The 17,538-nt window shown below is 47.2% G+C and overlaps 1 protein-coding gene across 1 annotated transcript in view; it reads right to left on the bottom strand.

Annotated features, from left to right (window-relative positions):
- Window positions 1–17,538, bottom strand: part of ASS1 (argininosuccinate synthase 1) — a 115,850-nt gene that overhangs the window by 96,428 nt on the left and 1,884 nt on the right. The window contains exons 2-4 of the mRNA XM_084821334.1: window positions 12,270–12,383; window positions 9,584–9,652; window positions 7,269–7,457 (exon numbers count right to left, since the gene is read on the bottom strand). Of these exons, the coding sequence (XP_084677460.1) occupies window positions 7,269–7,457; window positions 9,584–9,652; window positions 12,270–12,377 (366 nt within the window). The 5' untranslated portion in view covers window positions 12,378–12,383. The remainder of the gene's footprint in view (window positions 1–7,268; window positions 7,458–9,583; window positions 9,653–12,269; window positions 12,384–17,538) is intronic.

Genomic DNA, 17,538 nt, shown 5'->3' with positions numbered 1-17,538 from the left:
TTTTCCACCAACTGACCTGATTCGATTTGCAGCAAGTTGGGCCAGTTAGCAGATTTTCAATTTTTTTAATTTGCGCAAAGTATGTCTGCAATTTGTGCAAATTGCGTAAATTTCAGCTGCAATTCACACAAATCTTTATTTGCACAAATTGCGGCCTGACAAATAAAAATACAGAAAAAATCCCTGGAGTTGGGGGAAAATTCACGGCTTGGCTCATAAATGCAAGCTGAGTTGGGCAGGCACCAGAAGTCTGTCAGGCCCCCCAAAGGCTGGATTTTCAAGTGACGGACATCCCTAGTGGAAATGCAGCTTCTCGATGATGATGATGATGATGATGAATTTAATTTCTATCCCTCCCAATAGCCGAAGCTCTACATAGCCTCCTGATAAGAGATATTTGATGTGTCCAACTGCTGAACGAATACCCCTGATGAAGGTCAGCAAATGGGAGGAGCCATAGCTCAGTGTAATAGAGCACACGCTTTGCAGGCAGAAGGCCCCACATTTGATCCCCAGCTTCTCCAGGTAGGGCAAGGAGAGAATCCTGCCTGAAACCCTGGAGGGCTGCTGCCAGTCAGTGCCAAGAATACTGGATTAGATGGACCAAGGGTATGACTCAGACTAAGGTAGCTTCCTAATACATCAGGGATTCCTTTATTTATTTAAGGATGTATAAATGGTACCTTCGCCCAAACAGTATACCTCCCTGCAGTGTATTCAAAAATATGAAATCTACAATACAATTTAAAACACTAAACAGTCCAATGAAGAAATCACTCGTCAAGCCAGTGAAAACACAGTTTAAAATGTCTGGGCAAATGAAACGTTTTAAATCGGCACTGGAAAGGATTGTGTCAGTGACCATTACCTCCCTTAAGAAGGTATTCCGAAGCTGAGGTGCTACCTGTCAGGGTGGAAACTGAGCCCATAGAGCCCCAGAGCAGTTCTGATTCTGAGGAGGAACAGCAATCCGTGGGAGAGGAGCGCGCTCATCTCTCACAAGCACAGCAGCTGGCAGAGATTCCTCCTGACAGCATTCCTGGGATAGATAGTGACCCTAGCAGCGAGAGAGCGCTGGAGGGGGGCTTGCTGGACGCTCGGCGCAGACGCAGGGAGCAGTGACAGATGGAGGGCGCCGAAAGGAGGCGCTCTGCTCGTGTGGCGCTCAAACAACGGTCGCGTCCCGAGGACCCAAGGGTAAGAGGGAGGATCTCTCCCTAGCCCATAAGTTCAGGGTCTTCCTGTGGTTCCCCTTCAAACGGGGACCAACTGCCTTACCTGGAGCGTAGGCTACTCTGCTATCTTTCCCCAGTGCTGTTCCTTGCTTAGTCGCTAGTGATTAGTATCTGAAAGAGTCATAAAGGAATAAAGGAATAAAGTCGCAGAAAGAATCCTCGTTGTCTGTGTCCTGAGTTGGCTATTGGTGGGGACTGCAAGAGGCAGCTAGGGCGCTCCTGACACTACCAGAGCGAGACAGCCCTCTCTTCGGTACAAGCGTAACGTACTTCTCCTAAAGAGAATGCACAGAGAAGAATATCCTCTGACAATCTGAATGCACAGGCCAGTTGGTATGGGAGGGCGGCTCAGTGCCAGCTCCAGGTTTTGGGGGGCTCTTGGGCAAGACGCCCTTAACAGGCCCCCTCCCTCGGGGAGTCGGCCTTCTCACCATTGTCACCAGCTGCTGTTGCTTCTTATCCTCATTTCCCAACATTGCTCCCACTGGCTTGCGTGGCAGGTGGAGACCCAGTGAGGAAGTAGGCCGTGGCGTCTCCTTCTCACCACCTTCTCACCACCACGGTCACCAGCTGCTCCTCTTCCTCATCACGGCTCCCACTTGCTTGCTTGGCAGGCAGAGAGCCAGGGAGTGAGGAGGCCATGGCATCTCTTGCTCCTCCTTCTCACCACCTCCGTTGCCTGGGCCGGAGCATGAGGAAGGTGGAAAAGCAGGTCGCAAGGGTGAAGAAGAGGAGCAAGTCCAGGGGGCTCTTGTCAGTGGGCCCCTACTGGAATGTGGACCCTCAGAAGGTGCCCAACCATGCCGACTCTAGAGGCACTCCTTGAGGTATCTGGGCCCCGAGCTGTCTATTTCTAAGTAACTCTTGTGGCACCCTTGGCTTTGCCTGCTGCATTCTCCTCAGGGCAAGCCCAAGGCATTTTGCTGCCTGATGCAAAGAACGAGATGGTGTCCCCTCCCATGCCACGCACAAAAGCCGACGGGTCTGGCAGATGAATCTGTCTTCACCACGGATGATGGGAGGACGAGTTCCACTGTATCTGAAAGCAGCAGGGTAGCTTAAGGAGTGCAGAGCAGATCATGGGGCACACAGCTCTCTCCTCTAACACCTTGCTGCCACCTCCCAGCATCTGCTGACCGAGGCAACTGCTTCACTCTGCCCCATGATAGGGCTGGTCCTGATTCTCCTTCTAATATTTGGTGTGTTCTCCCTCTCTTTCTGGCTTCTTTCAGCTGTATTAGTCCATCCTCCTGGCTAACTGAAGAAGCCTCCTTCAACTATGATTTGGCTGGACATAAGAAGCCACCCTAGACCAAGACAAACCACTACTCCATCTTGCTCAGGATTGTCTGCTCTGACTGGAATCAGCCCTCCAGGGTCTCAGGCCGGGGTCTTCCCCAATTCTACCCAGAGATGCTGAGGACTGATCAACCACGGCAGCCCTTCTCATCTGAACGGACATTGGCTGGAGACATTTTCAGCAGGGGGAAGAGGGCACATTGCCCCATTCTCTAGTTCCAAATCCCCCTACCCCACCATCTTTTCTGCTGCTCACAGAAGTTTGCTCCAGGGACTATTACAAAACACTCTGGAGAAAACCTCTACCAAAGCGCTCATTTCCCTTACAGGCCCCAAACAACCCCATCTGCTCCCAAGCTGTGAGACCCCTGCAGATGGTGTGTGCTGTGCATTTAAGAAGTTGGCCATGCAGCCACAGGCTGGCCTTCTTCGGGGGGTCGGGTTACTGGTCTCTGCTGTCTGTATAACCATTTTCCCCGCAAGCAAAGCTTAATTTCGCACCGTGGGGGCTGGAGTGGAGTGGAGGAAGGTACATATGTCTTAGTGCCCACAGATGCTTAAAAGACGGGAAGAAGAGGGGGCAGCAGACTGTTCCCATTTTATGCCAGACAAAGTGGGTATTTTAGTACCTTTAAGGCTGTGCTTGAGCCATTCACAGCCCCCTTAGAATTTTAACAGCCTGATCCTCGGAAATAAAATGAGTAATACAGCATTCAAGGGATGGAGGTGTGCTTGCATTACTTCCTGTATTTTTATGTCACCTTTCCTCCAAGAAATTCAGGGCACTTGCAAATAGAGGTGTTCCTGAATATACGCCCCTGGAGTCCCAAAAGTCCTTGTGGAGGGATTTAGTTTATTGAATTTGTTGGTACCATAGAATACCTTTACGTTCCAAAGCTGAAGTTTGAGTCTTTTCTGTGCATTGCATATATATTTTTATGTAATGGGTTTATAATACGTTGTAGAAATGTTTAAAATAAAATTACAATTAAAAAAAGGAAAAACAGGGCAAGGTAAATAAGGGCAAAATCCTGTGCATGCTGGTTGGGGAATGCTGGGAGTTGTGGGACCTTTTTCTGTCTAAACATGCATAGGAGTGCACATTAAGTCTCTTTCTCTCTCCCACCCCCTTCTTTTTATCCTCCCACCAGCCCTGCAGGGTAATTTGCACAAATTCGGCCACAATTTGCATGAATTGCCTGGAAATTTGCACGAATTGCTTAGAAATTTGCACGAATTTCAGAACCTGGGGGGGGGGGTTGCAAAATGCCCAGAAAAATCCACGAACTGGTCCAACTTGCTGCAGATGAAGTTGGCCACAGTGGTAGGAACTGAAAGGAAGTCTGGGGGGTGAAACTAGGAAAACCCGTTGAAATCCACCCCCACCCCCAATGGATTTCTCCGACATCCCTAAGACACAGCCATTCCTTGGGGTGTTTTCTCTTTTTCGAGTCAGCAAGTTTCCACTTTGGACACTCTGTGGCGACATCAGAGCAGGACTTTGGGAAGACCAGTGTCCCACTCAGCAGAATGAAGAGAAGGGCCCCCAAATACTGCAGGAGTGGCTTGCCACAGATTTAGGAGTGACTGAGGTATGACACATTATTACCTAAGGCTCAGGGGGCTTAAGACCACTAAATCCGGAGTCTAAAATTACCTAGCTGTACTCCTGATGCCGGAAAATTTCGGGCCCTGTTCTGTGGTCTGTCTCTGCCTCTACTGGGCAATTTCTGCCTCATCAGACGGTGAACCCCTGAGTCAGCAAATTAAGGACACGGAGGATGCATTTTTAAAACATGGGTTTCTGGCACCCTCTTGTGGAAGAAAGGTGACCGTACCATTCTCTAGCATTCAGAATGAACTGTAATACCGAAAAGAAAGATGTTTAATTTTCTCTCAAGAGGGTCCTCAAAATCATAAGAAATCAATCAAGTTAGTTCCGTTCATTAATTTCTATAGGGAGGCTGAGATTGAAAGAGAGCCTTGGCAGGCCTAGAGAAGGCATGGCAAGATTGGGAGGGGGCTCACTATCTCAGGCTCATGTCAGGAATGATAAGATACAGCAAGTACATAAAAACATATAAACAACATTTAGAAAGCCATGCTGTATCAGAGCAACGAGTCAGCTAATCCAGCATTCAGTGGGGTGTCACCCCACCTACTGCTGGTGTGCAGATCCTGACATAATTGTCCAGAACCAATTTGGCGCTTGGGCTGAAAAAAGTTTCCCACCCGTTGTATGCTGCAAGGCATAATCATAGCACATGGAGGGAAGAATCCTACGGCCGCCAGTCAGCAGCTAGAGGGCCATAGGATATGTGAGTTTCTGGGAACCAACCTCAGAGTCCGCGCTCCAAGGTTGGTTCCCGGAGAACCGACCTTCCCCCCCTTCGGCGCTGCTTCGCAGGCAGCGCGAGATGGCCCTGTGCTCCGCGCTCGCGAGAGGAGCGCAGAGCGGCCAAAATGGGGCATTCCGCGGGGCGTTCTGGGGCAGGGAAGGCGGAAATGCCGGTACAACATATCCTATGTGTTGTCCGGCAGCCTCCTCTCCCACTCCGCCTTCCCACGGCTAGACAGCTGAAATCGGCTGCCACTGCAAATGCAGGGCAGGAGAAGCGTGGAGGGAACGATCCCCTCCGTGCTTCGCCTGCATTGTATAGGCGGTCACCTCCGAGTTCGGAGGCGGCTGCCTGTCTCTATAAGATTGCACCCTAAGGGTGCAATCCTATTTGATGGCAAAGGAACATTAAAGCTTTGTGTCAAAATGCATGTTTTAAAAATGGCATCAAGCATGAGGACTAGAAGCACTTTTGAAAAACAAAATCAAGCAGCTTGGGACCCAAGTCCTTAAAGGAGCTCCTCTTCCCATACCAGCCTGCGCACAACTTAAGATCTTCTTCTGAAGCCCTTGTCCAGTTGCCCTCTCTATCAGAAGTGGGGAGTTCAACCACAAGGCAGAGGGCTTTTTCGGTGGCAGAGTCCCAGTTTGGGAATTCCCTCCCTAAAGAGGTTGGCCTGGTTACCCATATTGCAGTCTTTTCAGCACCAGGCTAAAACCTTTTTATTTACACGGGCATTTTTGATTGTCTAAACCTTGGCCAGCACAATGGTTTTATCTGCTGTCTTTTATCGTCATCATTGTTATTGTATTTTGTTGTCACCCCCACACCCCTGACCACCCCCACCAGGAATCTGAATCGGATGAAGAGTGGTATATAAATGTGTTAAATAAATACATATAAAATAGATCTGGAATTCTCACAAATTTCAGAAATCGTGTGTTGGTGGGGTGGGGGGGAGGAGAGGAATAGGCTCCTTGAACTCTGTCTTTGTGGGAAGTATAAGAAAAGTGTCCAGCTTCTTGAGCCATGTCTATTTTCTTTCCTTGTTAAAAATTAGCTAAACTGCTTTTAGACAGAGGGGAGAGTCCGTCTATTATCCCAGATCTCTGAGCAGGCACCTCTATTGGCCAACTGAACCATAAAAACAACCCTCTTGAAGCTTCTCAAATTCTAGGGGTGTCTGCTATGCAAGTATCTGAGGGAAAGAATAAGTCTGCCAGTAAGTTTGGGACTTATTTACTTATTATTGCATTTTAATATTACATTTATATCCTGCCTTTTTTCCTCCAAGGAACCCAAGAAGGCTTATTATATAATCCTCCTCCATTTTATCCTCACAACAGCCCTGTCAGGTAGGTGAGGTTAATAGTCAGCGACTGGCCCAAAGTCACCCAGTGAATTCCATGGCTGAACCAGGACTAGAACCTAGATCTCCTGCATCCCAGTCCAACACTCTACCCACTACGCCACACAGACTTCACAGCTTCTTGGCTTAGGTGCCACCTCCGCACGGTGTTCTTAGAGACCCGCTCCTGATCTCTACAGACAGAGTAGCAAAGCCAAGGAATGAACGAACGAACGAATAAATAAATAACATACTATTTGAAAAATGAAGCCAAGTATCCCAGTCTATTCTCAGTTGTTTAAAGTGCAATCCTATGCATGTTTAGACAGAAAGAAGTCCTACAAATCCAGCCCATTTCCAGAGTTCCAGGATCGGTCACCTAGCATCCCCAGATAAAAGGATCAGGTAGCAGGTGATGGGCAAATATCTTTGTATACCTGGAGAGCCGCTGTTCCAATATCAAGCTAGATGATGATAATAATAATAATGATAATGATGATGATGATGATGATGATGATAATAATAATAATAATAATAATAATATTGATCTGGTCTAAGAGCCTTTCTACATGAGGCGTTTAATGTGAGTTCATGATTGTTCATTCACAGCACAGCACAGTAGTTTACGGGTCCTGTATAGGATGTCATCATCCCCTAGGGCCTCTCCCGTGCTTTGCAACCATTATCGCTGGGGTGGGGGTGGGGGTTTAGATCAAGGAAAGTCTGGTATATCCTGAATGGCACTATGAAGCGCTCTGGATATTTGCGCAACTCTCCTATACCACACTGCCATCTAGTGGCTGTATAATGAAACACATAGAACGGCAGAGAAAGAAACCTCCCGGAAAAAAGCATGTGTAAAGGAGCCAAACGTAATCCTTCAAACAATCCAGAAGCAGAAGCCCCAGTCAAGGTGCAGGATAAAAGCCTCATGTAGAAATGCCCCAAGCCAGCTTCCTATAGGTTCTCCACCCCTCACCACAGGTATTGCCCCATACACTCGGCTCCAGTTCCATCTTTAAGCAGGAGAGCTCCTCCTTGCCTTACCTTGCCTGTAGCTCCATGAGAGACGTAATGGGCTCCTTCTTTCTGTGCAATTTCCATCTGCTTGCGGGCAATGCAAGGCCTGGCCAGTGAAGTGCCAAGAAGATAACGGTCCTCATAAACTGCGTTGGCTTGGACTGCTGGCCAGATGAATTCTTCCACAAATTCTCTGCTAATATCTTCAATGTAAACCTGAAGGTGTGGGGGTTGCGGAGGGAGAGGAGAGGAGAAATGGGTGGGGTTGCGTTAATTTATCAGAGACTGGAAGGAGGAATGTTTCCACCTCAGAATACTGGCCGGGGGGTGGGGTGGGGGGACAGCAGGTACTAGCTGTGAAGGGTAAGGGTGATTTTACACCGTAAGAGCCCGCCTGACAACTTCTTTCATCTTCTGAAGTCCCACTTGGGGGGTCCTGCCATCAGAAATATGGTGAGTGGGTACACGAGACAGGGCCTTTCCAGCAGTGGCACTCATGATCAGTGGAAGGTGATGGCTCCAATTCCGGTGGGGCTGTTATTCCATTCTGGGTTTTAGTCAGAGCCGGTCAGAACTGTACAGGAGGGGTTGTTGTTGTTGTTCAGTCGTTCAGTCGTGTCCGACTCTTCGTGACCCCATGGACCATAGCACGCCAGGCACGCCAGGCCTTCCTGTCCTACAGGAGGGGTACAAATGTCTAAAACAGGGGTGTTGAACCAAAGGCCAAATGCCATTTCAGCTAAGGTCTCGGGGGCCACATTCCAGTTCTGGACAGGGCCGAAAACAAAGAGAGCAGAGCCAAAGGCAAAAGAAATGGAGCATATTGTAACTTGAAGCTCTAACTAAGCCTTAGAAGAGACATTTCAACCTTTTAGAATGGCAAGAAACAAGGCAGGCCCAAGATATTTTGCTGCCTGAGGCAAAGAAAGAGATGGTGCCCCCTCCCTTTCCATGTACAAAAGCTGACTGGACTGGCAGATGAATCTGTCTTCAAGATTAACCTTGGGATAACATCCTCCACTGATCCTGGAGGCAGTAGACTAACTTAGGAGACACAGGGTAGGCTGCAAGGCACACATCTCTCTCCTTGAACACCTTGCTGCTGCCTCCTAGCATCTGCCGCCTGAAGTGACTGCCTCAACCTGCCTAATGGTAGGGCCAGCCCTGGCAAAAAAACACACACAAAAAAACACCACACACACAAAACCCTGCACAAAAGCCAAGAAACCACCAAGTGATCGGTGGTCAGGTGACGGGGTAGAGTCAGGGGGCGTGGACATTTGGCCCCAAGACCTGAGGTCCTGCACCCGTGGTCTAAAAGTTCAGCTGGCAACAGCCATCCCATCAGGCCACAGAGGGAGAGAAGGGAAGCAGAAAACTTCTTTGATTCTGCTGAGACAACAGCAACTTTTGGCTCCTCTTCTCCTTGAACTGTTTTCCATGCCGCCAGCTGATGGTTACAAGAACTTTGTATTTAAGAATCTAGCTCCCAAGTATACTTTTTCTTTCCCCTTCCACCCTCCCCCCCAATTTTAGATTGCCCAGGTACAGAGATGTTCTTATTACTATTGATCTTTGTAAGCCACTCCAGCTGCTTTTTTTCACCCGAAGAGTGAGGTTAAAATGCTTCAGATAAAATAATAACAATATCAATAATAATGATAAATAAGCATGGGGTGATGCAATGAAGATTAACTGAAAACTGCCGGAAAATGTACACAATCCAATTCCAGATTTTAGCAGTTCTCCTTGTTAAAACAAGAAGGAGTGGGATGCAGCATAGAGAGAAATCATGAAGTGATCAAAGGAATGCAAGGGGAGAAATCCAATCATCCCGAGTTTTGGAGTCGTTTAAAATTTACCCAAAAAGAGTGCATACTCAGGCTCTCTTGTAGTTAAAGCATTACTGATTTCTGCTCAGTGATCCTGAGAGTGCCCTCTGGTTTAAGAACAGTCAGGATCCAGCAACCAGTTGGCATTTGATGACCCACCAGAAACTAGCCTGCATGATCCAGCAACAGGATGGGGCATTTAGGAAACTCTTTCCCAGGTAACAGGTCACACGTCGCTCAGACCCAGACTGTTACCTTCTCCGTCTCAGCTTTCTAATCATACTTCTCTCAAGGATGCTAGCAAAATAGTTTAGGAGTGGAATATGGGCAGACTTGGACATTTATAGACAGAAACCTTTTCTAAAACACACACACACACACACACACACACACACACCCCAGTCATTTTCCAAGCACTTTACCTAACAAACAACTCTTACAACAACCATGCAAAGTAGACCAGGTCAAGAGCCCCGCAGATTTGAACCCGTTTGACAGCACGACAATTACCTTTTTTGCCCCCAAGGAGAGTGCTTTTGCCCTCGCTTTATCAAAGTTTTCATCTTGTCCTATGTTGGCCTGGAAGATAAAGAAAAGCACAATACACACATCTTTTTGGCTATACCGTGGGGTCTAAGCTGGTCGGGATGGGAAGCACCAGAGCAGAATCTTTGCTGAGCTGTCATTGATTTTGAAATGTCAGCCCAGAATGTCGGTGGGGTGGCCAAGGCTGGGACGTGAAGGAGACTTCCCATGTTCGAGAATGCTGGGAACTGTATGACTTTTTTCTGTCTAAACATGCATAGGATTGCAACCTTAAAGACATGCTCAGAACAATCCCAACTCTCCCACTCAGGCAGATTCAGATGGCAGGCAGGGTGTCTAGGACCACTGCTTTCTCTCTCCCTCATATTATTATTATTATTAACATTTCTATACCGCCCAATAGCCAAAGCTCTCTGGGCAGTTCACAAAGATTAAAAACATTAAAAATACAGTATACAGAGATTGAAAGCCATTTCCATGAAAAAAAAAACCTGAACAGACAATATACACAAGAGAACATATATCTAAAACAACTTCAAACAAGCAATCTCAAGCAAACAACCATAACCATAAGACAATCCAGGATCGATTAAAACTTATCACTTATGTACTGCCGAATGCCTGGGAGAAGAGAAAGGTCTGGACTTGGTGCCAAAAAGATAACAATGTTGGCACCAGGTGGGTCTCATCGGAGTGATCATTTCCTAATTGGGGAGCCACCACCAAGACGGCCCTTTCCCTTGTTGCTGTCTTCCAAGCTTCCTGAGCTAAAGTAACCTTTGGAATATTCTGGAAACGGGCATCCATGTAGGATTCCCATAGCCAATAGCATGGCAGCATTTGTTAAAAAAAAGAAAAGAAAAGTGGTGCCTCTGCAAACCACTCAGTATGGGTGATGGAGTAGCCCTCAGCCTCTGACTTTCTTCCTCACATGGAGTTTCCTTACTATAGCGATGTTGATGCACATGGAGTGATAGAACTTCTTTCAGCCTTGTTGAGGGAGGGAAAGGCAAAGAAGTGGCAGTTAAACTGAGGTGGGGCAGAGACAGCATGAAATATCTCAGAGTCTGCGGCAGCACATCCCAAAGGTTTTCTGTTGCCCTTGCTTTTGCTGCACTGTGGGGTAGGTGAGAAAAGCCGGCTCCTGCACTCTGTCAGGGGCCACCACCTCAAGGCACCTGGAGCATCTTGAGGCAGCGTTTCCTGGTGGCTTTTCTCACCTTTCCCCCAGCACAGGAACAAGAGAAGTTGTCTGAGAGATGAGAACAGCCAGCTCAGGCAAGAATGCCTGAGTGTGAAATGGATGTCTGTAAGAATGCTCTGTGTGTGTGTGTGTGTGTGTGTGTGTGAGAGAGAGAGAGAGAGAGAGAGAGAGAGAGAGAAGGGGAGAGGGAGGGGGTGGGGAGAGAGAGAATGCCCAAGGGCTTTTCTACACAAGGCTGCTAATCGCTGTATCTACTTTCAGTTTCATCGCAGCAATGAGATCTGAGCTCTACACAAAGAGTGTTTCCTTTCTTGTTCCTCTGCTATATAACCTCTAGGTGGAGCTGTGCTGTATCGGAAAACCTCAAATAAACAAGGAGAAGCAGCGCCATTTCCCCTTTTCTAAAATAATACCCCATTTTCCCTATTCTAAAAAAAAAAAAAAAGACCCTGGAAAAGTGCTCTGAAAGAACAGAAGCAAAACTGGAGGATCACAACATCATCCGAAGAGCCTGTAAACAACCACGAGTAAGGAATCAGAAGTGCCAAATAAAAGCCTCGTGTAGAAAAGTTCCCGAGTGTCTGTATGAATGAGACGTCTGCGTGAATGAGGTGTATATCTGTTTCTGTAGATGGGGTGTGTGGGGGAGAGGGGGAAGGGGGGAGAGAGAGAGAGAGAGAGAGAGAATGCCTGAGTGTCTGTGTGAATGGGGTGTCTGTGTGAATGTGTGTGTGTGGGGGGGCTTTACATGCCTGTGTCTCTGTTTGTGTGTGCTTATCTGTCTGTATGCAATGGGTTACTACTGGATTCCAAAGGATATTATCATCACAGAATGCTCTTTTTGAAGAGCTGTCCAGTCCAAATCTGGTTTAAAGTCAAAGAACCATAAGGAGGGAAAGCAGAACACAGTACTTGAAGTCCCCCACCCACAGTTAGCATCCCATGGTGACTGGTGACTCCAGTCCTGGGGGGCCTGTGATTCCATTCAGGGTTTTGGTTACCACCAGCGAAAACTCTAATGGTGCTATCCATGGCAGTGAACACTATCACCCACAAAAACGGTTCAGTACATTGGATAGCACCTTTCAGGGCCTTGGACAGCACCATTAGAGTTTTGGCTGGTGGTCACTACAACCCTGGATAGACTCACAGCTCCTCTGGAGCTGGAGTCACCAGCCGCCACCATTAGCACCTGGATGGCAGATTGAGCATGCACACTATGGTGCGATGTACCCCATTTCTATCTAAATTGCAATTATTAATTCTAAATTTGCATCTGTATCTATGCATTTACCTATGCAAATGTTACAAAAATGGGTGTCCTCCTTGGTCCTTGTTTTTGGTGATGCATTTCCTCCTTTGGGCAATGTGTCAGTGGCCGCCCTAACACCGAGCTCCAGCCCTTCCCCTCAAGGAACCTGCCTTAAGCCTACATTATCCTCTTACCAGGTAAGCAATGACCTCATAGCCTTGTTCCTTCAGCCACACCAGGATGCAGGATGTATCCAGCCCCCCGCTGTAGGCAAGGACCACAACACCTTTGGGCTGAGACATTGTTATCTGTCAGGAAGCAGAAAACAAGGAAAACCCTCAGTCAGTTATGCCGAGTACAAAGCAGAGGTCAGAACATTTGGTAAGGTCACCGGATGCCTGCCCTTAAGCTGACAGGAAAGAATGCCAATGGCTGCTAGGACCCAGGTCATGGGTTCCAGGTTTGTGTCTCCACCATAGGCTCATGATACAGCCTTGATCAACTTGCTTTTTCATATGGTAGTTCAGGGCTCCCTAAGCTTTGTGGGTTAGTAGGCACATATGAAGTGTTGAGAGTGTGTCCTGGGGTTCCTCAGAGGTTGGTTTTATCCCCCATGCTGTTCTTCATTCATTCACATTTTATTGTTTATAACCAATGGCCATTACAATATAAACACAAGAGAACATATTTATAAAACATTGAACAATCATTCCAATAAAACACAAGTAGGGCCTCGGAAATACAAATAAAAGGATTTAAGCATACATTTAAATTAGAAAACAAAACTCCCCTCAGCTTTGTCATTGATATAATTCAGAAAGGCCACTCTTCACTTTGTTGCAGCTAGGCAAACAGAGCTACTTTGTAACTGACTAATTTGTCTATATCTTCCAGCAGCGATCTGATCCGAAGATCATCATATGGGCCTTCTAGAAAGGTCTGAAAAGGGAGAATGAACATAACCCTAGATGAATTATACAGAGGGCAGTATAAAATGTAATGCACTGCAACTTCAATTTGGCCTAATATACATACACAGAAATGATCTTTTGCTGGCTTTTTAGAAAACCTGCCAGCCAGGTATTCAGTGGGCATCAGTTGAAATCTGAGCTGAGTAAAAGCTAGCCTTGCAGGGAAGAAGGTTAATTCCCGCAGGTAGGTGGCCCTTTCATGGTCTATTTTTGGCATACCAAAAAGCAGATGCTATTCAACATCTCCATGAAACTGTTGAGTGGGGTCATTAGGAATTCTGGAGTGTGTTGCCATCAGTATGCTGATGACATGCAGTTCTATTTCTCCTTGTCATCTTCATCCGGCGAGGTTGTGGATACACTAAATCAGTGCCAGGCACTGGATGAGGGCTGATAAACTGAAGCCCAATGCAGAGCAGACAAGACTGAGATACTGTTAGTACGTGGTTCTTCTGACTAGATGGAGGGTGATCATAAGAACATAAGAAGAGCCCTGCTGGATCAGACCAAAGGTCCATCTAGTCCAGCATTCTGCTCACACAGTGGCCAACCAGCTGTTGACCGGGAACCCATAAGCAGGGCATGAGCGCAACAGCACCCTCTCACCCATGTTCCCCAGCAACTGGTGTACAGATGCTCACTGCCTCTGGTTTTGAAGGTAGTGAGGTCCATCTAGTCCAGCATTTTGTTCACACAGTGGCCAACCAGCTAGCTGCCCATGGGAAACCCACAAGCAGGACAGGAGTGCAAGAGCACCCTCCTGCCCATGTTCCCCAGCAACTGGTGTACATAGGCATAGTGCCTCTGATACTGGAGGTAGCATAGAGCCATCAGGATCAACTTGTCCTGGATGGGGTTGCTCTCCCTCTGAAGGAGCAGTCGGGTAGCTTGGGGGTCCTCCTGGACCTGTCTTTGTCACTTGAGGCCCAGGTGGCCTCAGTGGCACGGAGTGCCTTCTACCAACTTGGGTTGGTGGCCCAGCTATGCCCCTGTCTGGACAGGGATAACCTGGCTTCAGTAGTCTCTGCTCTGGCAATCTCCAAGTTAGATTACTGCAATCTGCTCTATGTGGGGCTGCCTTTGAAGACTGTTCAGAAGCTGCAGCTTGAGCACATAATACCTAGGACCAGAAAGCTGGAGCATTCATCCCAGAGTGCAGGACACAGAATAACGGGCTCAGGTTACAGGAAGCCAGATTCCAGCTGAACATCAGGAAAAATGTCCTGACTGTTAGAGCAATACGACAATGGAACCCATGACCTAGGGAGGTGGTGGGCTCTCCCACGCTGGAGGCATTCAAGACGAGGCTGGACAGCCATCTGTCAGGGATGCTCTGACTTGGATTCCTGCACTGAGCAGGAGGTTGGACTCAATGGTCTTGTAGGCCCCCTCCAACCCTACTATTCTATGATTCTATATAACCTCAATTCTGGCCCACTTAAGAATATAAGAAGAGCCCTGCTGGATCAGACCAAGGGTCCATCTAGTCCAGCATTCTGTTCACACAGTGGCCAACCAGCTGTCAACCAGGAATCCACAAGCAGGGCATGAGCGCAACAGCACCTTCCCGCCCATGTTCCCCAGTGACTGGTGTACACAGTCTCACCGCCTCTGGTACTGGAGGTTGCACAGAGCCATCAGGTCTATCAGCCATGGATGGCCTTCTCCTCCAGGGATTTGTCCAACCCCCTTGGAAAGCCATCCAAACGGGTGGCCATCACTAAATCCTGTGGTAGCGAGTTCCATAGTTTAACTCCGTGCTGTGTGAAGAACAGCTTGCACTGGCTGACTGTTTCCGAGCCCAATTCAAGATGCTGCTTTTAACCTAGAAAGCCTCATGCGGCAGACCTCCTTGTGTCCGTCACCATGGCAGAACTGCCTATCCCTTCCTTATCTCCAATCCCCCATCAGCCAGGGAAGCTGATATTTCTACCATAGTCTCCTGCCACACCCCAAGCCCAGCCTGGCAGTCTGTGCGGCTGGCTTTTGGGGCATCATCAGACTGGGCATCAGCACAGCTACCAAGCCCTAAACAAAGACCTCTACAGTTCCACTTTGGTTGACCAGCAACAGCATTTTCAATTCTTCGTGTGCACGCTGGGATTTTATTTATTTATTCTGGAGCCTGGGGGGCAGGTGGGGGGAGCAGTAATGCAGGCACTGTTTCAGAGGGAACACGAAAGAATCGGCCCTGTGTGAATGAACGGACAACTTTTTGCTTTGCTTTTTGTTCAGCGTTTGGGGCTCCCATAGAAACCAGCTATGCGAAGAGAGCTTTTTCCACAAAGTCTATATTCAAGAAAAAAGCTAATGCAGGGAGAGAGAAAACAGAGCCTGTGCTAATACTGCAGTTTAGAAAGTTTGTTCTTCTACGCTGAACTGCAGACCGGAAGGTCGGCAGGACAGCAGTTCGAGACCCGAGTGCTGCGTGACGGAGTAAGCACCCATCTTCAGTCCCAGCTTCTGCCAACCTAGCAGTTCGAAAGCAAGAAATTGCAAGTAGATAAATCGGTACCGCTTCGGTGGGAAAGGTAACATCGTTCTGTGCACCTTGGTGTTCAGTCATGCCAGCCATATGACCACGGAAGCGTCTTCGGACAGCGCTGGCTCTTCGGCTTAGAAATGGAGATGAGCACCATACCCTAGAGTCGGACACGACTGGTTGGGGACACCTTTACCTTTACCTTTTTTTTAGTATATTTAAATTTTAAAACATGAAAGCTCTCCTTTTAGGCGCATGTTCAGTAGTCTTTAGAGTTGCTGGTTGTTGTTTTGCATAAGTCACACTAAGGGTGTCCTACTTTACAGAGGGAAGTCCTCTATTCAAAGAGCCATCAGAAGACAATACTGTGTTTGAAGGTGTCCTCTGTCAGAAGAGCTCTCCTGTCCAAGTCTGCTTTCAAGATTAAGAACCCTAAGGAGGGGGAACATGGGCCTTGAAGTAGCCTGGCCACAGCTAGCACCTGGACAACAGACACAGCTGACCTGGTCACACTCTTCCCCGCTATGGCAAGATATATTGCATCTCTATTAAAATTATAGTAATCATTTCTAAATTTGCATGTATGCATATAAATCAGCACATGAAAAATGCATGCTTGGCATCTCTTTTATCTTTTTTGGGCAATGCTTAAGGAGTCACGCAACTCAGATCCCAACGTCCCCACCATCACCATTTTAGGAACGACATGGAAACAGGTTGAATCAGGACTGCCTAACTGAAAGTACAGCTCTGTGCTTTTCATTGCTTAGTAAAAAGGGAGAATTTTGCCACATGCAGCTTCACTCTGAAGCCATTTGGGAAGTGTTCAGAATGGACAAAGAGATACAGGAAGTTGGAGTCCTACAGGAAGAAGGAGGGGGTGAGACATGAACTACCAACTAACTACAGAAGTGGTAGCCAATTTATTAATCTGTTTTCATATTACAGCTGCAACACTGAGGGCACAATCCTATGTGTTTAGACAGAAAAAGAGTTCTACAACTCCCAACACTTCCAGCCAGCCATGCTGTTGTAGGATTTTGTTCCCTGTCTAAAACATGCATAGGATTATGCCCTTAATTGATTAGGAAAAAAATGGAATTAGAAAGTAGGTTGGAAATATCTTTAAAATCAAATCTAAAAACTTGACTAGGCATATGTGAAAACCTTATAAGGGTTTCCCTCAACTCATATAAATCAGGCCAGAGTTTCCCCTGCCAATAAACCAAATAAAGTTTGAGTTTATTACTCCGAGCAAAGCTTGCAATTCTCAACAATGTGGTTTCTTTTCAAAGTTAATTTTTAAAGAGAAAGGTGCAGGGTGGGTTCATGTCTGGTTAGAAATCAAACCACATGGACTTGCATGTTCCTCCGACTTCATACTGTCTCCCCATCCAAGCTTTGTTTTGGGTTACAAAATGAAGAGAAAGAGTCGGACGGATGGATGGAGAGGAAGTCTGACTGTTTTACTATGTTATTGCATTTTGCAGTTTCAGACGTCATCTTGTACACAGCCCACAGAGTGTCAGCTAATGGACAGTATAGAAATGCAATGAATAAAATAAAAGTTGTGTAGAATTTCAGCAGTTGAAATTCCTCTTTTACATTACTACTAAAAGGCGCGTAATTATTAACCTCCTTTGCGTTCGGTTGGTGGCATCCTCTGTTATTTCACATGTTCTAGGGCCAAGTACCATGTGTCAGCAGCTTTGGGGGAAGTTCTGGCACTAGCATCTGATATCTCTTGTCTAAGCTTCTTTATATTTTGCGTATTTTTGGAATTTGGTGGAAGATCATTTTCCCCCTACCATCACAGCAGGAAGTAGGAAGCTATAAAAGGTTCAGGGAACCTCTTTCAGCCTGAGGGACAAATGCCATTTCAGAGAAGCCATCAGGAGCTGGGTTCTGGTGGCAGATGGGGCTGAAGGCAAATGTGACTGGGTCAATGTACCAAAAAACCCAGCGTATTTTAGCTTGAAGCTGGTAAGATACTGCCAGGAAGTAACAGCA

The sequence above is a fragment of the Heloderma suspectum genome, chromosome 14 (assembly GCF_057233095.1).
Source record: "Heloderma suspectum isolate Gila_16-S chromosome 14, 16-S_ref, whole genome shotgun sequence".
Lineage (NCBI taxonomy): Eukaryota > Metazoa > Chordata > Lepidosauria > Squamata > Helodermatidae > Heloderma > Heloderma suspectum.
Note: the sequence above shows the minus strand (reverse complement) of the source record. Positions and strands in the feature narration are given on the sequence as shown.